The 18,391-nt window shown below is 44.1% G+C and overlaps 1 protein-coding gene across 1 annotated transcript in view; it reads left to right on the top strand.

The window, feature by feature from the left end:
- The window catches only part of slc17a8 (solute carrier family 17 member 8), an 84,307-nt gene that overhangs the window by 5,088 nt on the left and 60,828 nt on the right, over positions 1-18,391 (top strand). The window contains exons 2-3 of the mRNA XM_072551988.1: positions 7,122-7,377; positions 12,304-12,422. Coding sequence (XP_072408089.1) covers positions 7,122-7,377; positions 12,304-12,422 — 375 coding nt within the window. The remainder of the gene's footprint in view (positions 1-7,121; positions 7,378-12,303; positions 12,423-18,391) is intronic.

The raw sequence follows: 18,391 nt of genomic DNA, 5'->3' as shown, positions 1-18,391 counted from the left end.
CAAGGCACAAGTCAGGAGTGTGATGGAATACTCATCACTTGCCTGGATGGGGGCAGCTCCAACAACACTCAAGAAGCTCCACACATCCAGGAGCCACTGCTTGATTGGCACCACACATCTGCCATCGCTCAGTAGCAGCAGTGTGTACTATCTACAAGATGCATTGCAGAAATTCACCAAAGATCCTCAGACAGCACCTTCCAAACCCACAACCGCTTCCATCTCGAAGGACAAGGGCAGCAGATACATGGGAACACCACCCCCCTGCAAGTTCCCCTCAAAGCCACTCACCATCTTGACTTGGAAATATACCACCGTTACTTCGCTGTCGTTAGGTCAAAATCCTGGCATTCCCTCCCTCAGGGCATTGTGGGTCTACCTACAGCACATGGACTGCAGCAGTTCAAGAAGGCAGCACACCCCCACCCTCTCAAGGGGCAACTAGGGATGGGGCACTAAATGCTGGGCCCAGGTAGTAACACCCATATGCCACGAATGAGTAAAAGAAAACTTCATCTTAACCATGGGCCTGTGTAATTTCAATGCCACGTTTAGGCTCTTCTCTTCACTCTGTCTCTGAATGATGGTGGCATGGTGATAATGTAATGGGATTAGTAATCCAGTCTGCTGTACTAGAAGCTCTGGGAATATGGGATCAAATCCTATCATGGAAACTGGTGGAATTTAAAATCAATGAATAAAATGTGGAATGTAAAGCACTTCCTGTGATGATGACCATAACAGCTGTCATTGTAGTAAATATCTGCCTCACCGATTGTAAGGGGATATGTGTACCCGGGTCTAGCCTTCCTGGGACTCCAGGTATGACCAACATTTGGAGAGCTCCTTTAAAAAGCCAACATAAAGATTTTTAAAGGTATTATTTATTATTCACCATGTAACTGCAAGATAGAGGAGCAGAAGGAGGCCATTCGGCCTACCATTCGACTATGGCTGATATGTTTCTCAAACCCATTCTCCTGCCTTCCCCTATAACCATTAATTACCTTACCAATCAAGAATCTCTGTCTTAAATACATTCAGTGACTCGGCCTGCACAGCGGCAATGAGTTCCACAGATTCACTACCATCTTCACTGGACGTGGGACATGGCTGTCCAGACCAATGTTTATTGCCTGACCCTAATTGGACCAGAGGGACTGAAGAGACAGCCACATTGCTGTGGGTCTGGAGTCCCAGGTAGCCCAGATAAGGATGGCAGGTTTCCTTTCCTGAAGGATATTAGTGAGCCAGGTGGGTTTTTAGATGGTTATATTGCTACCATTAGGCTAGTGTTTTTTTTTTCAGAAACATTTGAACTTGATGATCTGCCATGGTGGGATTTGAACCCATGTCCCCAGAACATTAGCCTGGTGCTCTAGATGACTAGGCCAGTGATGTAACTGCTGCGCCACTACTTCCCTCCTAAGGAATAGTGGGCTGAGTGGCCTTCTTCTGTGTGGCAATGTTCCAAAAACATATTGCAATGATCAAATGGTGGTGGCATGCTAGATGGAAATGTGAAAGGCTGAGTGCCCTCTGTTATCTGCATTTGTCTTGTGATCTGACTTGGACATATATGGGAGAGATATATATGTGAGGGATAGGGGAACATTTCCACTGAGTATTACCAAAGAGAGGGGTTTACAATTCATTACACATGAAGCATGGATGGAATTATTTCCCCAGCACAATGGAATATCATAAAAGGTAACTGTATCACTGGGAAAAAAATCACTAAAACCTCTTTGAAGATATGCATTCACACAGGATTACAAATGGCCCAAAATGCATCTCAATCAATAAATTCAGTTGTCCTTTAAAATGCTGTCACTGTTGTGATGTGAGGAAACTTGGCTGAGAATGTACATTTGATGAAATCTCACCAACATCAGTGAGGGGAATAGCTGGATCATTTCTTTTTGATAAAGGAGTAAATATTGCTGAGTACTTTGGGAAAACTTCCAGGTCAGCTGGGATCAAACTAACAGGAATTCATTTCAACATCTCCAAAGCACAGGCACAGACTCACAGGCATTCTTCCAGAAAACCGCAGAAATCCAGGGCCAATGTTGGAGGGACGAGGGGGGGAGAGATGGAGGGGTTGGAAGACTGCATGCCTCGGTCTTAAATAAACCTCACGGGGAGTCTCAGGAGCATGCTCTCAAGTGATGACATGAGAACTTGTAAGAGGAAAGTGTGCAAACCTTCTTTGCAAGAAACAAGAGAAGGCCATTCAGGCCGTCAATTCAATTAGATTACCATGGATCTGTACTTCAGCTCCATCTAGTTGAAAGGATGTCCAGTCATGACTCACACTGAAGAGCATTAGAGCATCTCTCAAAGGACATTGATGTGGAAGTGAATTCAGATACAGAGTTACGGGGAGATAGAGATTTCTTTGAATTTGTTCACTCATGAGATGTGCAAAGACCATTGTCAATTCCCATCCCTAGTTGTCCCTTGAGAAGGTGGGGGTGAGCTGCCTTCTTGAACCACTGCAGTCCATGTGCTGTAGGTAGACCCACGATGCCCTTAGGGAGGGAAATCCAGGATCTCGACCCAGTGACACTGAAGGGACAGAGATATATTTCCAAGGCAGGATGGTGAGTGGCTTGGAGGGAAATTGCAGATGAGGGTGTTCCCATTTATCTGCTGTCTTTGTCCTTTTGGAGGGAAGTGGTCATGGGTTTGGAAGGTGATGCTGAGGATCTTTGGTGAATTTCTGCAGTGCATCTTGTAGGTGGCACACACTGCTGTTACTGAGTGTCAGTGATGGAGGGAGTGGATCTCTGAATGTGGTACCAATCAAGCGGGCTGCTTTGTCCTGGATGTTGTCAAGCAGTATTCCATCACACTCCTGACTTGTGGTTGTAAATGGTGGACAGGCTTTGAGGAGTCAGGAGGTGAGTTATCCACTGCAGGGCTCCCACACTCTGACCTGCTCTTGTAGCCTCTGCATTTATATGGCACGGGAGGTGAATTTCTGGTCAATGGTAACTGCCAGGATGTTGATAGTGAGATTCATAGATGGTAATGCCATTGAATGTCAAGATGCAATGGTTAGATTCCCTGTTCTTGGAGATGGGCATTGCCTTGCACTTGTGTGGCATGAATATTACTTACCACTTGTCAGCCCAAGCCTGGATGGTGTCTAGATTTTGCTGCATTTGGACATGGAATGCAAAGAAATGAAATGAAAGCAAAGACACTGGTGTAGGAACAAATAGAGATGGATATGGATGGAGATAGAGATTCAGAAAGATACAGATGGGAAGAAGGAGGCAGAGGCAGAAAGCTGTTCTAAAAGAAATAAATCCTAAAAGGGAGATAGAATGTTAAAGGCAGAGGTGTAGATGGACAATGATGGGGAAGTGTAATTTCCAATTATTGCTGTTCCCCTAAAAATACTTAAAGCATTTTAAAAAATGTTTTATCTGGCATACAGGTGTATAAGTCCCCAGAACCTGATGAGATGTATCCCAGGCTGCTATGGGAGGTAAGGGAGGAGATTGCTGGGGCCCTGATGGCAATATTTAATACTTTACTGGCCACAGGCGAAATGCCAAATGACTGGAGGATAGCTAATGTGGCTCCTTTGTTCAAGAAGGGCAGTAGGAACAGGCCAGGTAATTACAGAGCAGATAGTCCGACAGCAGGGGGAGGGACATTATTGGAAAATATTCTGAAGGACAGGATTAATCAATACTTGGAAAAGCAGGGATTGATCAGGAATAGTCAGCACAGATTTGTTAGAGGGAAATCCTGTCTGGCCAACTTAATTGAGTTTTTTGAAGAGGTGATTTAATATATTGGGGGCCGTGCAGTTGATGTAGTTTACATGGAGTTTCAGTAAGGCCTTGGACAAGGTCCATCAATGAAGGCTGGTCCAAAGGTAAGAGCCCATGGGATCCAAGGTAAGTTGGCAAACTGGAATCAAAGTTGGCTTCCAAGGAGGAGGCAAATAATGATGGTAGAGGACTGTTTCTGTGATTGGAAGCTGCTGACCAGTGGTGTACCACAGGAATCAGTGCTGGGACCCTTGTTGTTTGTTACATACAGTAACAACTTGAGTGTGAATGTATAAGGTTTAACTAGTCAGTTTGCAGCTGACACAAAAATTAGTGGTGCTGCTGATAGTGAGGAGGATCAGGCTACAGTCTGATGTGGATCAGCTGGTAAACTGGGCAGAGCAATGGCAGGTGGAATTTAATCCCAATTCATGTGAGGTGATGCATTACTGAGGGAGGGTGTAGGACCATTCAGTGCAGCCATTTTGGCGCGAGCGATTCGGCGCAGCCCATTTAGGCGCAGAACTGTTTCGGCGCAGTTCATATTTATTCCTTTTCAGGCTTAGTTAAAAGCATTAATGAATGCAATAAAAAGAAAAATGATGTTTATCCTCTTTAGTAAAAATGTCAAAAAGAAAATAAAAATAAAAGAAATAAGGTAAATACGAAAAATCTAAAATATGACATTTATTCAAAACTATGGGCAGTTTCAGCAGCTCGTTTCTTTTCTTTGAAATGACGGTATGTCTTTGTGTCTTAGATGCTGAAGCTGCATGTGAATGTTCATTCATTTGTTTCACTAGGTCACCATTTATAACGTGAATTCAAGCTTTGCAAGTGTCCTTCTTCTCACATCTCCAAAACTTTGTTATCTTATCAGCAGCGTATCTATCAAATATGTATATATAGCCGTCGTATGAGCACTTTTCCTTTCCACGTTTTGACAACAAAATTGTTGATGGCATTTTAATGGGTTTTATTTTATTTTAGTAATAACTACAAACTATTGAATAACTACAAAACAGTTCTGCGCCTAAATGAGTCTGCGCCAAACCAGCCACGCCAAATCGCTCGCGCCAAATGGTCCCACTCCGACTAAGGGAAGGGCTTATACAAAGAATTGTTGATCCCTAGGGAGTTCTGAGGAACAAAAGCTGAGAGGGGAATCTGATTAATGTAGGCCTAGATAGGGTAGATCATGAGAATCTGTTCCCCATGGCAGGTATGTCTAAGATCAGATCTGTAAGTGTAAGGTGATAAGCAAGTGGTTTAGAGGAGAAAGGTTTTCCACCCAGAGGGTGGTAGTAATATGGACCATGATGCCTGAGAGGGTGGTGGAGGCAGATACTCTCATAACATTGAAGCAGCATCTGATGAGCAATTAAACTGCCAGAGCACAGTGGGCAATGGAGCAAGTGCAGGTCAATGGGATTAGTGTAGTTTGTGGTCAGCATAGATATGATGGGCCAAAGGGCGGCTTGAACATGACTTCACGGAGAGTTTATCAACAGTACTGGGCAAGAAGATCTCCTTCACATTGTCTCAGGAGCTGTGCAGGTGATATTACAGAGTCGAGAGTGAGGTGCTGGAAAAGCACAGCAGATCAGGCAGCATCCGAGGAGCAAGAGAATCAGGATTCCACATGAAGGGCTTTTTCCCGAAACATCAATTTCCCTGTTTCTCTGATGCTGCCTGACTTGCTGTGCTTTTCCAGCACCACACTCTCAACTCTGATAACTCCAGCATCTGCAGTCCTCACTTTCACCGAGGTGATATTACAAACCCACTTTAGTCCAGTGTGTCATTACAGTTTCCAAAGCCACATCCTAACGACTGTATCACATATTGTATTGGACAGTTACATTATTGAACAGATTAGAGTTCCATGGAAAGACCAGCTTAAGACATTTGTGGGAGCAAATCGAGATATTTCTTTGCAAACTGTCTCTCATTTCTTCATACACAGAAAGACTTCCATCTTCACAATGTGAAATTTTCCATCATTTAATTCATTCTTTCACAGAATGACCATGTCATTGGCAAGGCTGGCACTTTTGCTTTTGAACAGAGTGCTTTGCTCAGCTGTTGCAGGGGGCAGTTAAGAATCAGTCACATTACCGTGGGTCTGGAGTCACATGTAGGCCAGAACAGCAGATTTCTTTCCCTAATGGATTTTAGTGAACCAGTTGGGTTTTTCTTACAATTGATGACCATTACCCAGATGAGTTTCCAATTTCAAATTTATTAATGGAATTGAAGGTTTCCCATCTGCCATGGTGGGATTTGAACCCATGACTCTGGGGATTAACCCGGGGTTCTGGATGACTAGTCCAGTGACATGGCCACTATGACACTGCCTCCTTCATAAAAGAGGCTGAATGACCTCCTTCAGTGTGGTATTTCCACAATGCCACTGTCTCCTGTCTGTAGATGTGCTGACATTTCAAAGGTTTGTGATCTCTTTCATTCCTTCCACCTCTTGGAGTATTGTGTCCAGTTCTGGTCGCCCTGCTACAGGAAGGATGTTATTAAACTGGAGAGGGTGCAAAAAGGAGTTACAAGGATGTTACCGAGACTGAAGGGTTTGAGTTATAGAAGGAGACTGGATAGGCTGGGACTTTCATCCCTGGACCATCAGGAGCTGCAGGGTGACCTTGTAAAGGTTTATAAAATCAAGTGGGGCATAGGCCTTTTCCCTAGAGTAGATTAGATTACTTACAGTGTGGAAACAGGCCCTTCGGCCCAACAAGTCCACACCGCCCCACCGAAGTGCAACCCACCCATACCCCTACATTTACCCCTTACCTAACACTACGGGCAATTTTGCATGGCCAATTCACCTGACCTGCACATCTTTGGACTGTGGGAGGAAACCGGAGCACCCGGAGGAAACCCACGCAGACACGGGGAGAACGTGCAAACTCCACACAGTCAGTCGCCTGAGGCGGGAATTGAACCCGGGTCTCTGGCGCTGTGAGGCAGCAGTGCTAACCACTATGCCACCATGCCGCCCAAGGGGAGGTTTAAGGTGAGAGGGGAAAGATTTAAATCGGACCCGAGGGTCAACATTTTCATGCAGAGGGTGGTACATGTAGGGAACGAGCTGCCAGAGGAAGTGGCGGAGGCTGGTACAATTATACCATTTAAAAGTCATCTGGATGAGTACATGTATAGGAAGGTATTAGAGGGATGTGGGCCAAACGCAGGGAAATGGGGCTAGTTCAGTTTAAGAAACCTGGTCAGCATGGACGAGTTAGACCAAAAGGTCTGTTTGTATGCTGTATGACTCTATGACTCTCTACGACTCCCCTCCCCCCCCACCCCCCGTAGAGCTGTGGATGGCACAAATGTGGAGAAAGAGGAAGACATTGAGTTGAATGAAGATGGCCAGCCAGTGAAGAGAGTGGTCCTGAAGCAGCCATTGTGCGACTGCTACTGCTTCGGAATGCCCAAGCGATATATCATTGCTATCATGAGTGGACTCGGATTCTGCATCTCCTTCGGCATCCGGTGCAACCTGGGTGTGGCAATCGTGGAAATGGTCAACAACAACACGGTCTACGTGAACGGCAAGGCCGAGATTGAGGTGGGTGCTGTACAAACTGAGCTCTCCTTTTATCTATCCAAAGCTTTTAAAGAGCAACAGAGGATTACTAAGAAGGAAATACGCAGAGGAAAAATGAGGTACGAAGGTAAACTGGCCAATAATATAAAGGAGGATAGTAAAAGCTTTTTTAGGTATGTGTAAGGCAAAAAAATGGTTAGGACTAAAATTGGGCCCTTGAAGACAGAAACAGGGGAATATATTACAGGGAACAAAGAAATGGCAGAAGAATTAAATGGGTACTTCAGATCTGTGTTCACTGTGGAAGACACAAGCAATATCCCTGAGGTAACAGTGGCTGAAGGACCTGAACTTAAGTGAATTTATATTTGCCAGGATTTGGTATTGGAGAGACTGTTAGGTCTGAAGGTTGATAAGTCCCCGGGGCCTGATGGTCTACATCCCAGGGTACTGAAGGAGGTGGCTCGGGAAATCGTGGATGCGTTGGTGATTATTTTCCAGAGTTTGATAGATTCGGGGTCGGTTTCTGAGGATTGGAGGGTGGCTAATGTTAAACCACTTTTTAAGAAAGGTGGGAGAGAAAAAGCAGGAAATTATAGACCAGTTAGTCTGACCTCAGTGGTCGGAAAGATGCTGGAGTCTATTATAAAGGATGAAATTATGACACATCTGGATAGTCGTAACAGGATAGGTCAGAGTCAGCATGGATTTATGAAGGGGAAATCATGCTTGAGTAATCTTCTTGAATTTTTTGAGGATGTAACTCTGAAGATGGACGCAGGAGATCCAGTAGATGTAGTGTACCTGGACTTTCAGAAAGCTTTTGATAAAGTCCCACACAGGAGGTTAGTGAGTAAAATTAGGGTGCATGGTATTGGGGGCAAAGTACTAGATTGGATTGAAAATTGGTTGGCTGATAGGAAACAAAGGGTAGTGATAAACGGCTCCATTTCGGAATGGCAGGCAGTGACCAATGGGGTACCGCAGGGATCCGTGCTGGGACCGCAGCTTTTTACAATATATGTTAATGATATAGAAGGTGGTATTAGTAATAACATTAGCAAATTTGCTGATGATACAAAGCTGGGTGGCAGGGTGAAATGTGATGAGGATGTTAGGAGATTACAGGGTGACCTGGACAAGTTAGGTGAGTGGGCAGATGCATGGCAGATGCAGTGTAATGTGGATAAATGTATGGTTATCCATTTTGGTGGTAAGAACAGGAAGGCAGATTACTACCTTAATGGAATCAATTTAGGTAAAGGGGCAGTAAAGAGAGATCTGAGTGTTCTTGTACACCAGTCAATGAAGGCAAGCATGCAGGTACAGCAGGTAGTGAAGAAGGCTAATAGCATGCTGGCCTTCATAACAAGAGGGATTGACTATCGAAACAAAGAGGTGCTCTGCAGCTGTACAGGGCCCTGGTGAGACCACACCTGGAGTACTGTGTGCAGTTCTGGTCTCCAAATTTGAGGAAAGACATTCTGGCTATTGAGGGAGTGCAGCGTAGGTTCACGAGGTCAATTCCTGGAATGGCGGGATTACCTTACACTGAAAGACTGAAGCGACTGGGCTTGTATACCCTTGAGTTTAGAAGATTGAGAGGGGATCTGATTGAGACATATAAGATTATGAAAGGATTGGACACTCTGTCAGCAGGAAACATGTTTCCGCTGATGGGTGAGTGCCAAACCAAAGGACACAGCTTAAAAATACAGGGTAGACCATTTAGGACAGAGATGAGGAGAAACTTCTTCACCCAGAGAGTGGTGGCTGTGTGGAATGCTCTGCCCCAGAGGGCAGTGGAGGCCCAGTCTCTGGATTCATTTAAGAAAGAGTTGGATAGAGCTCTCAAAGATAATGGAATTAAGGGTTATGGAGATAAGGCAGGAAGAGGATACTGATTAGGAATGATCAGCCCATGATCATATTGAATGGCGGTGCAGGCTCGAAGGGCTGAATGGCCTACTCCTGCACCTATTGTCTATTGTCTATTGTCTATTTATTTGCAAGATGTGGGCGCTGCTGACTAGTCCCACATTCATTGTCCTCCTGAAGTGGCCTTAAGAAGATGCTGGAGAGCCGCCATCATGAGTCACTGTAGCCAGCAAAGGGAGAAGGGTGGGAAATCAGGGAATCATTGTTTTCTGGATTAGGCCATGTTTCCATCTGTAGGAGCCTTAAGCTTCAGTCAGTGTCTGTGGATCCTCAGACAGGTGCTGGGCAGGAGTTCTTTGTGTCATTGAATTTGTTGCCTGTTTCACATCCCTCTGATTGATTCCACCCCAACTGAGGAACAAAGAGGCCATCCTTCTCACAGATTGAAGAGACATTCAGAGCCAACAGAGCAGAACAGCTACCAACAAGAAGCAGGAATAGGTCATTCAGCCCCTATAATCCTGCTACGCTATTCAATCAGGTCCTCTTATTCCCACCTACCCTGACAACCTTTCACCCCCTTAATTAATGAGATAATCACCAGCACTGCCTTATCAAAACCCGAGAGAGTATAACTTCAGAGTGGGAGATTGGCCATTTAAGACAGAAATGAGGAGGAATTAGTTCCCTGATAGGGTAGTGAATCTGTGAGAATCTTTACAGCAGAGAGCCATTGGGGGTGGGTCATTAAGTATATCCAAGGCTGAGGTAGTAAGAGTTACAAGAAAGTGGAGTTGATAATGATCAGATCAGCCGTGACCTCGTTGAATGCTGAAGCAGACTGATGGCCTGAATGGCCCACTTATACTCTTATATCTCACGGTCTTATGGTCTGAAGCTTTCCACCACCTTTTCCACGCAGGCCTTTCCAAAGGCCTTTCGTGACCCTCTTGAGAGATAAAAGTTTGCCGCATCTCTGTTTTAAATAGGAGACCCCTGAATTTTAAAGTGTGCCCCCACCTCCAGCTCGAGATTCTCTGCTTCTACACCTGCCCCCTTCTCTCAGCGAGACTGACGTTCCTTTGGCTCTCGAAATCAAGGATACATTTAAGAGGAAGTGAGATAAGTACATGAAGGAGAAATGAAAAGAGGGATTTGCTGAGATAAACTAACATTAGAGGAGATTTGTATGAAGAATTAATCTTGATTCTCAGACATTTCAGACAGCAGTTAAGAATTAACCACCTTGCTGTGCTTTTAGAGTCACAGTGGGTAAGGATGACAGATTTGCTGAAGAGGATAGCAATAGATGGCTTTTGACAACCTCCTATAGCATCATGCTATTGTTCACTTTTTAGTTATGGTAGTACATTAAGTTTAGAATTCCTTGGTGGTCTAGTGGGGTTTGAACTCAGATCACCAGATCCTTAGACTACTAGCCCAGCGATTTACCCACTATGCCATCACACCCTTGTTATACCTGTGGCAATGGAACAACAACTCCTAAGAACACCTCACAAAACTTCCAGTGGGTTGAGAAATTGAGTTCAATGCTCTGGGCCTTGAGGCCATGGCTGGCTGTGTGATACAAACAAGGAAAAACACTAGGAGATAGTGAGGACTACAGATGCTGGGGATCAGAGTCAGAATGTGTGGCGCTGGAAAAGCGCAGCAGATCCGGCAGCATCTGAGGAGCAGGAGTCGACATTTTGAACATTCCTGATGAAGAGCTCATGCTCGAATCATATCATCGACTCTCCCGCTCCTCGGCTGCTGCCTGACCGGCTGTGCTTTACCAGCATCACGCTTTTTGACAAGGATCAAGTGCAGACCCACTTTGCCCCTTGAGTCTACTCCATGATTCAATAAAATCAGGGCTGATCTGATTTTAACCTCAACTCTACATTCCTACATACCTCAGATCATCTTTCAACCCCTTGGTCATCAAAGATCTACCACTGTCTTTCAGGGAGGGAAGACTCGGAGCCCTCTGAGGGATGATGGAGACAAAGGTTCTCACTGCTTGAGGAAGGTTCCTACTCACTCATATCCTTCAACAGCACTTCCCCAGCCCACACCCAGAATAGAAACAAGCTCAGCAAGCGTCCGGGAATCCAACCATCTGCAAGTTTCCCTTCGATAATTATAGTGTTTCTATATTTCTAGAGGTGTAGGGAAGAGAGTTGGAGAATGAGCTATGATCATCTTGAATGGAAAAGCAGCCTTGATGGGCTGAATGGCCTGTTCCTGCCTCTATTTTCTGTGTTGCTAAGTCACCAACCATCAGACTTGGAATTACATTCCCTGTTGTTGCATCAATATCCTGGATGCCCCTCTTTATGAGCACTCTAGGTACAGTTACTAGACACGGGGTGAAGGGTCTGTGATGTTACACTTGAAGCTCACCATCACCTTCTCAAGGGAATCAGTGATGGGCATTCAATGCTGGCCTGGGTCTCATCTGCAGAACAAATTAAGAAAAAGGGAATTAAATATCTTTGACAGGTTGTTTCTGGAGGATATCTGAACTCATTCTCGATGTAACATGTGTAGGAAGTGATTCAGGCAATCTAATTTGTACCCTGTAATAGTGATTTCACAAAGGGGGACTCTGTCATGCGGTAAATATGAGAAAACAGGCATATTATCTCACCACACACTAGCAGACATACAGAGACATTAAAACCTCTTCCCCCCCACTCCCCCATCCTGCTTTATCCCAAATATTTATGCTCAGGTGTGTGTGTAAACTAAAATGGACAGGAATAGGACTTGGCAGCACCTCTTTCAAGTTGGCTAAATCTTTAATTCATTTACTTTAGCTTTAATGAGATTTGCTGAAATGTTGGAGGAATTACAGGATGCCTGTTGGGAGTTGTTGTGTTCTAACTGGAAGAGGCTGTGGATGAGCAGCTGTTTGATGGCGAAATGAAGCTCTTTGGTTCTGCTGTAGATTACGCCGACAAAAAGCCTGCTTCAAACGATGATCTAATTAAATGGAATAATATTGTGAGCTGATTTGACAGGGGCCACAGTAATTCTCTCTCATTCTGCTCTCTCTCGTTCCAGAAACCTCAATTCAACTGGAATCCTGAGACAGTTGGACTGATTCACGGCTCCTTTTTCTGGGGTTATATTGTGACTCAAATCCCAGGGGGCTTTATCTCTAATAAGTTTGCTGCAAACAGGTAAGAACTTTAAACACTTAAGAACTCAATAGGCCTTTCGGTCCCTCGAACCTGGTAAAGACGAGGACTGCAGATGCTGGAAACCCGAGTCTGGATTAGAGTGGTGCTGGAAAAGCACAGCAGGTCAGGCAGCATGCAAGGAGCAGGAAAAGCCCTTTTGCCCGAAATGTCAATTTTTCAGCTCCCTGAATGCTGCCTGACCTGCTGTGCTTTTCCAGCACTGCTCTAATCCAAGCCCCTCGAACTTGTTCTGTCATTCAATTAGGACATGACCGATCCACCTCATCTCTGCTACCCTGTGTCATTCTCATCCCTTGGTAAAGAAGTATTGTTCCTGTTCTAGTAATCCAGAGACACCAATTATATTCTAAATTCCCAGGTTTATATCCCACTGCAGCCAGATGGTGGAATTTGAATTAAATTTAAAATTTGGAATTGAAAGTCTGACATAACCATTGAACCTTTGTGTCATAAAACTCCAGCTGGTTCACTAATGTCCTTCAGGGAAGGAAATCTGCCATCCTTATCTGGTCTGGTCTACATGTGGCTCCAGATTCACAGCAATGGGGTTGAAGAGCAATTCAGGATGGGCAACAATTTCAAATTCCCACATAAATGATCAACTAAAAATATCTTGGGCTTTTTAGGATGTCCAAACATCCATTAGTCCCAGGCTTGAAGCATTCAATCACTGAACATTCACAACCCACCGATGTGCATAGAATTCCAAAGGCAAAGTGAAGATGTTTCTCCCCATCTCAGCCCCTCACTGTCAGTTTCTCCCCCGTGACATATGTTATGAAATTTAATGAGTTGGAATTATTAGATTGTGCTTTCAGAAAGCTAGGAGAGAGTCAAAGGGCCAAATGGTCTCCTGTGGTGGGACCTTTGATCATTCCATTTTGATGGGTAATAAGTCTAGGGCTGAAAATAGCACAATTCAAGGCACATCTGAGTAAAAACAACTTGCATTTGTACAGTTGCCATCATGACCACATCTAGAGCGCTGTGAGCTGTTTTGATGCAAATAGTATCATACAGCACGGAAACAGACCCTTTGGTCTAACCAGTCCATGCCGAACATATTCTCAAATTAAACTAGTCCCATCTGCCTCCTCCTGGTTTATAGCACTTCAAACTTGTCTTATTTATGTACTTGTCTAAATCTCTTTTAAATATTCTAATTGCACCCACATCCACCACTTCCTCAGGAAGTTTATTCCACACACGAACAAACTTCTGTAAAAAAATTTGTCCCTCATGTCTTTTTTAAATCTCTCTCCTCTCACATTAAAAATGTGCCCCGTGGTCTTGAAATCTCCCACCCTAAGGAAAAGATAACTACCGTTAACTCTATCTATACCCCTCACTATTTTATAAACCTCTATCAGGTTGCCTCACAGCCTCCTACACTCTAGTGAAAAAAATCCCAGTCTATCCAGCCTTTCTTTGTAACTCAAACCTTCCATACCCAACAACACCCTGGTCAATCTTGTCTGAGCTTAATAATATCCTTCGTATAACTGGGCGACCAGAACAGTATTCCAGAAGAGGCCTCACCAATGTCCTGTACAACCTCAACATGACGTCCCAACTGCTATACTCAAAGCACTGAGCAATGAAGGCAAACGTGCCAAACACCTTTTTAACCACCCTTTCTATATGTGACACAAACTTCCAAAGAATTATGTGCCTGAACCCCAGGTCCCTCTGTTCTACACCACTACCCAAAGCCCTACCATTAATTGTATAAGCCCTACCCCTGTTAATTTTACCAAAATGCAATAAATCGCATTTATCCAGATTGAATTCCATTTGCTATTTTTCCAGTCCATTGACCCATTTGATCAAGATCCCTTTGTAATCTTAGAAAACCTGCTTCACTGTATACTATGCCACCCATTTTGGTGTGATTTGCAAACTTGCTAACCATGCCTTCAATATGTAAGGAAATGTTTTTTATTGTTCATTCACATGATGAGGGCGTCACTGGCTGGGCCAGCATTTATTGTCCATCCTTAATTACCCAGACAGCAATTGAGGGTCAGCCACATCGCTGTGGGTCTGGAGTCACATGTAGGCCAGACCAGGTAAGGATGGCAGTTTCCTTCCCTGAAGTGCAATAGTGAACCAGATGGATTTTTCCAACAGTTGATTCATGGTCATTGTTAGACTCTTAATTCCAGATTTTAAAAAAAAATCAAATTCTACCATCTGCCATCATGGGATTAGAACCTGGGAACCTAGCTGTTACCTGGGTCTCGGGATTAACAGTCTAGCAATAAAACTATTTGGCCATTGTCTACCCATTTTGTTTCAATTTGTTGGAGGCAGTTCAGAGAAGGTTCACAAGAATGATCCCTGAGATGGAGGGATTGTCTTACGAACAAAGAATAAACAGGTTGGGACTGTACTCACTGGAGTTCAGAAGAATGAGAGGTGATCTCATTGGGGCTTGACAGGGTCAATACTGAGAGGATGTTTCCCCTCATGGGAGGGTCTAGGACCAGGGGCACAGTCTCAGAATAAAGGGGCACCAATTTCAGACTGAGATGAGTTACTCAAGTTCTGTGCAACTAAATGACTATCTGATCACCCAATCACAGTCAAGTTATTGCTCATGTGGTCTACCTGAGAAGGTGATGGAGGCAGCATCTGGATGAACGCTTAAAATGCCAGGGCACGGTCAGCTGTGGACCATGTGCAGGTCAATGGGATTAGTGTAGATTGGTATTTGATGGTCAGCACAGATATGGTGGGCTGAAGGGCCTTTCTATGCTCTATGGCTCCATGACCATATGTTTTGATTGTCTGTTGGGGTTGGAGGAGAGTTTCCTCGAACTCTTTCCCTCTTGATGAGATTTTTGCCTCTTCGGTGGATGCCATTTCAGTGGCTGAGGAAGTTGAGAGTGTGGTGCTGGAAAAACACAACATGTCAGGCAGCATCCGAGGAGCAGGAGAATCGATGTTTCGGGCATAAGCCCCTCATCAGGAAGTGTCTACTATTCCATTCAAATCTCAGTTCAAGCATGGCACCAACTGAATGTTACAGCAAAATCGAATTAACATCTGATTTGTAATGTTCTGCAATGATAAAGTTCTGTACTTCTTCCACGATGAATATTACCTGTGTGAGAGAAAGAGAACACTGAGGATAGATCTGGGCACCACACCTTAGGGCAGATATATCAGCCTTGGAGGGAGTACAACGTAGATTTACAAGAATGAAAGCTTGACTTCAGGGGTTAAATTATGAGGAGAGATTATACAAATTAGGCCTGTTTTCTCTAGAATTTAGAAGGTTAAGGGGTGATCTGATTGAAGACTTCAAAATATTAACAAGAAAAGACAGGCATTTATTACAAAAGGACATGATTAGAAGAGTAAGGAAGAGCTGTTACAATTATATAAGGTGTTGGTCAGACCACATCAGGAGTAATGTGTCCAGTATTGGTCTCCTAACTTGAGGGAGGATGTGATGGGCCTGGACACAGTTCAGAGGAGGTTCACAAGGTTGATTCCAGGGATGAAAGGGCTGTGGTATGAGGAGCAGTTGAACAGCTGTGGCTTGTACTCACTGGGGCTCAGAAGAATGAGGGCGATCTGACTGAGGTCTATCAAACGCTAAAGGGGATTCATAAGATGAACATTGAACAGATATTTCCCCTATGGGACAGTCTTGAACAAGAGGTATTAAATATAGAGTGAGAGGAATTAGGTTCCAAACTGAGATATGGGGAACCTACTTCTCTCAGGGGGTTGTGAATCTGTGGAACTCACTGCCCCAGAGCACAGTGGAGCAGATTCAACCAAAAGGTTCAAGAAAGAAATAGATATATTTCTGAGGTAAAGCAGGATAAAGGGCGATGGGGAAAAGGCAAGAAAGTGGAGTTAAGACCAGGACAAGATCAGCCATGACCATGTTAAATGGTGGTGCAAGCTCAAAGGGCTGAACTGCAGAGACAATAGCTTACTGGTATTATCACTGGACTGTTAATCTAGAAACCCAAGGGATGTTTTAGGGGCCTGGGTTCAAATCCTGCCACAGCAGATAGATGAATTTAAGTTCAAGTTAAAAACAATTGGAATTAAGAGTCTAATGATGACCATGAATCCATTGCTGATTATCAGGAAAAGAACCTATCTGATTCACTAATGTCTGTTAGGGAAGAAAACTGCCATCTTTACCTGGTCTGGTCTACATGTGACTCCAAACCCACTGTAATATGGTTGACTTTTAACTGGGTAATAAGTGATGCCCACATTCTGTGAACTCTAGCTCCTCATTCCCATGTGAAGGTCAATGTGGCATAATCCCACAAACCATGTGAATGAACACTTTGTCTGTCTCTGAGTAGTGTTAATTGAATGGTAAATATTAATCAGAGTGTGGGTAAAACTTTTCTATTCTTCCTCAAAATGGTGTCTGTAAATAGTAAATACAGTTGGGGGAGGCACAGAGCACCTTGGTTAAAATGATAGGCAGCACTGTCAACAGTGCAGCACTCCCTCAGAGTGTCAGCTGTGTTGTAAAACAGAGATGAGGAAACCTATCTCAGAGGGTTGTGAATCTTTGGAAAATCCTTCCTCAAGGTCAGAGGTCACATGACACCAGGTTATAGTCCAACAGGTTTATTTGAAACCACAAGCTTTTGGGGTGTTGCTCCTTCGACTGGTGAAGATTCTGAAAGCATGTGGTTTCAAATAAACCTGTTGGACTATAATCTAATGTCATGTGACCTCTGACCTTGTCCACCCCAATCCAACACGGGCACCTCCACATCGTGGCCTTCCTCAAAAGACAGTGGGTGCAGAATCTTTCAAAATTTTGAAGGCAGAGGCAGATGGATTTGTAGTGATAAAGGCGGAGGGGGTGTTGGTGGGGGGGGGGGGGGGGGGGGGCGGATGGTCAGAGAGGTGAAAGAATATCAGGGCTGTGCATGAATGTAGAGTTGAGGTCAAGATCCAATCAACCATGATCTGATTGAACAGGCTTGAAGGGCCGAATGGCCTACTCTTGTTTCTTGCTCATAAGCTCAGCCTCTTTTATCAGCCCAAGTCACAGGAGTGGAGCTTTCAGATTGGAAATTCACCTTGTGGTCTCATAATCGGTTTTATAACAGAGTAAGAATTCACAGCCTTGCGAATTTGAGTGAGTCGGTGCTCCATCTCTGATAATACAGACACTGAAGAAAAGTCTTTCCAGCTGTTGTGTAGAAAAGACATCATTTTTCTCCAATCCAATAAACAATCTGTGAAAACGTGAAAGCCTTTTGCGTCTGATCGCATATTTCACTGTAAAATATATCGCATTACTTATTTTAGTCCCTGACATGTAGAGGGGATAGCAAAACAAGATATTAGCTCTTAAGGTTTTACCATGCAGGCTATTGTTGGCAAATGGATTAAATTTTAAAGGCACATTCTTGTGCACACACACACACACACACACACACACACACAAAGAGGAGAGAAAATATCTGCACGCGTGCACAGGGATAATTTATTAACAGTGGTTTTTCTTTGTCAAGTGATACATCCATTGTAATGAGATCTGCGAGAGAGTGAGACGCGCAGTCAGTGCAGTTAATTATTTATGCTGTTTCAACTGTACTCACAATATCAGATTAGGCAATATTCAGCTGCTATTCTAGGTCACTTCAAACAACGCAGAACTTGCAAATAATCTTGGGATGTCCTGAAGCTCTACATGTGCAGGCTGAGGTAAATTTTCCAAAATGTGCAAATTAAAACCCACAAAAGGTCAGAAATGATCAGCAAATCAGCGGAGAGAAAAGTCAATGAATTCAGACAGGATCAACACAAGAGATTGCTGGCGAGACTCAGGAGTGCCTGTGGACTGAAGATTGGCTCCTTCACTAATGTGACATGTGCCTTCCCCCTTAATTATATACACCTCTCTCAACCGTCGCTTCCCCAAGAGAAACTACTCCAGCGTCTCCAATCTT

Source organism: Chiloscyllium punctatum, chromosome 32 (genome assembly GCF_047496795.1).
Source record: "Chiloscyllium punctatum isolate Juve2018m chromosome 32, sChiPun1.3, whole genome shotgun sequence".
Lineage (NCBI taxonomy): Eukaryota > Metazoa > Chordata > Chondrichthyes > Orectolobiformes > Hemiscylliidae > Chiloscyllium > Chiloscyllium punctatum.
The sequence above is the reverse complement of the archived record's forward strand: the minus strand, read 5'-3'. Positions and strand labels throughout refer to the sequence as shown.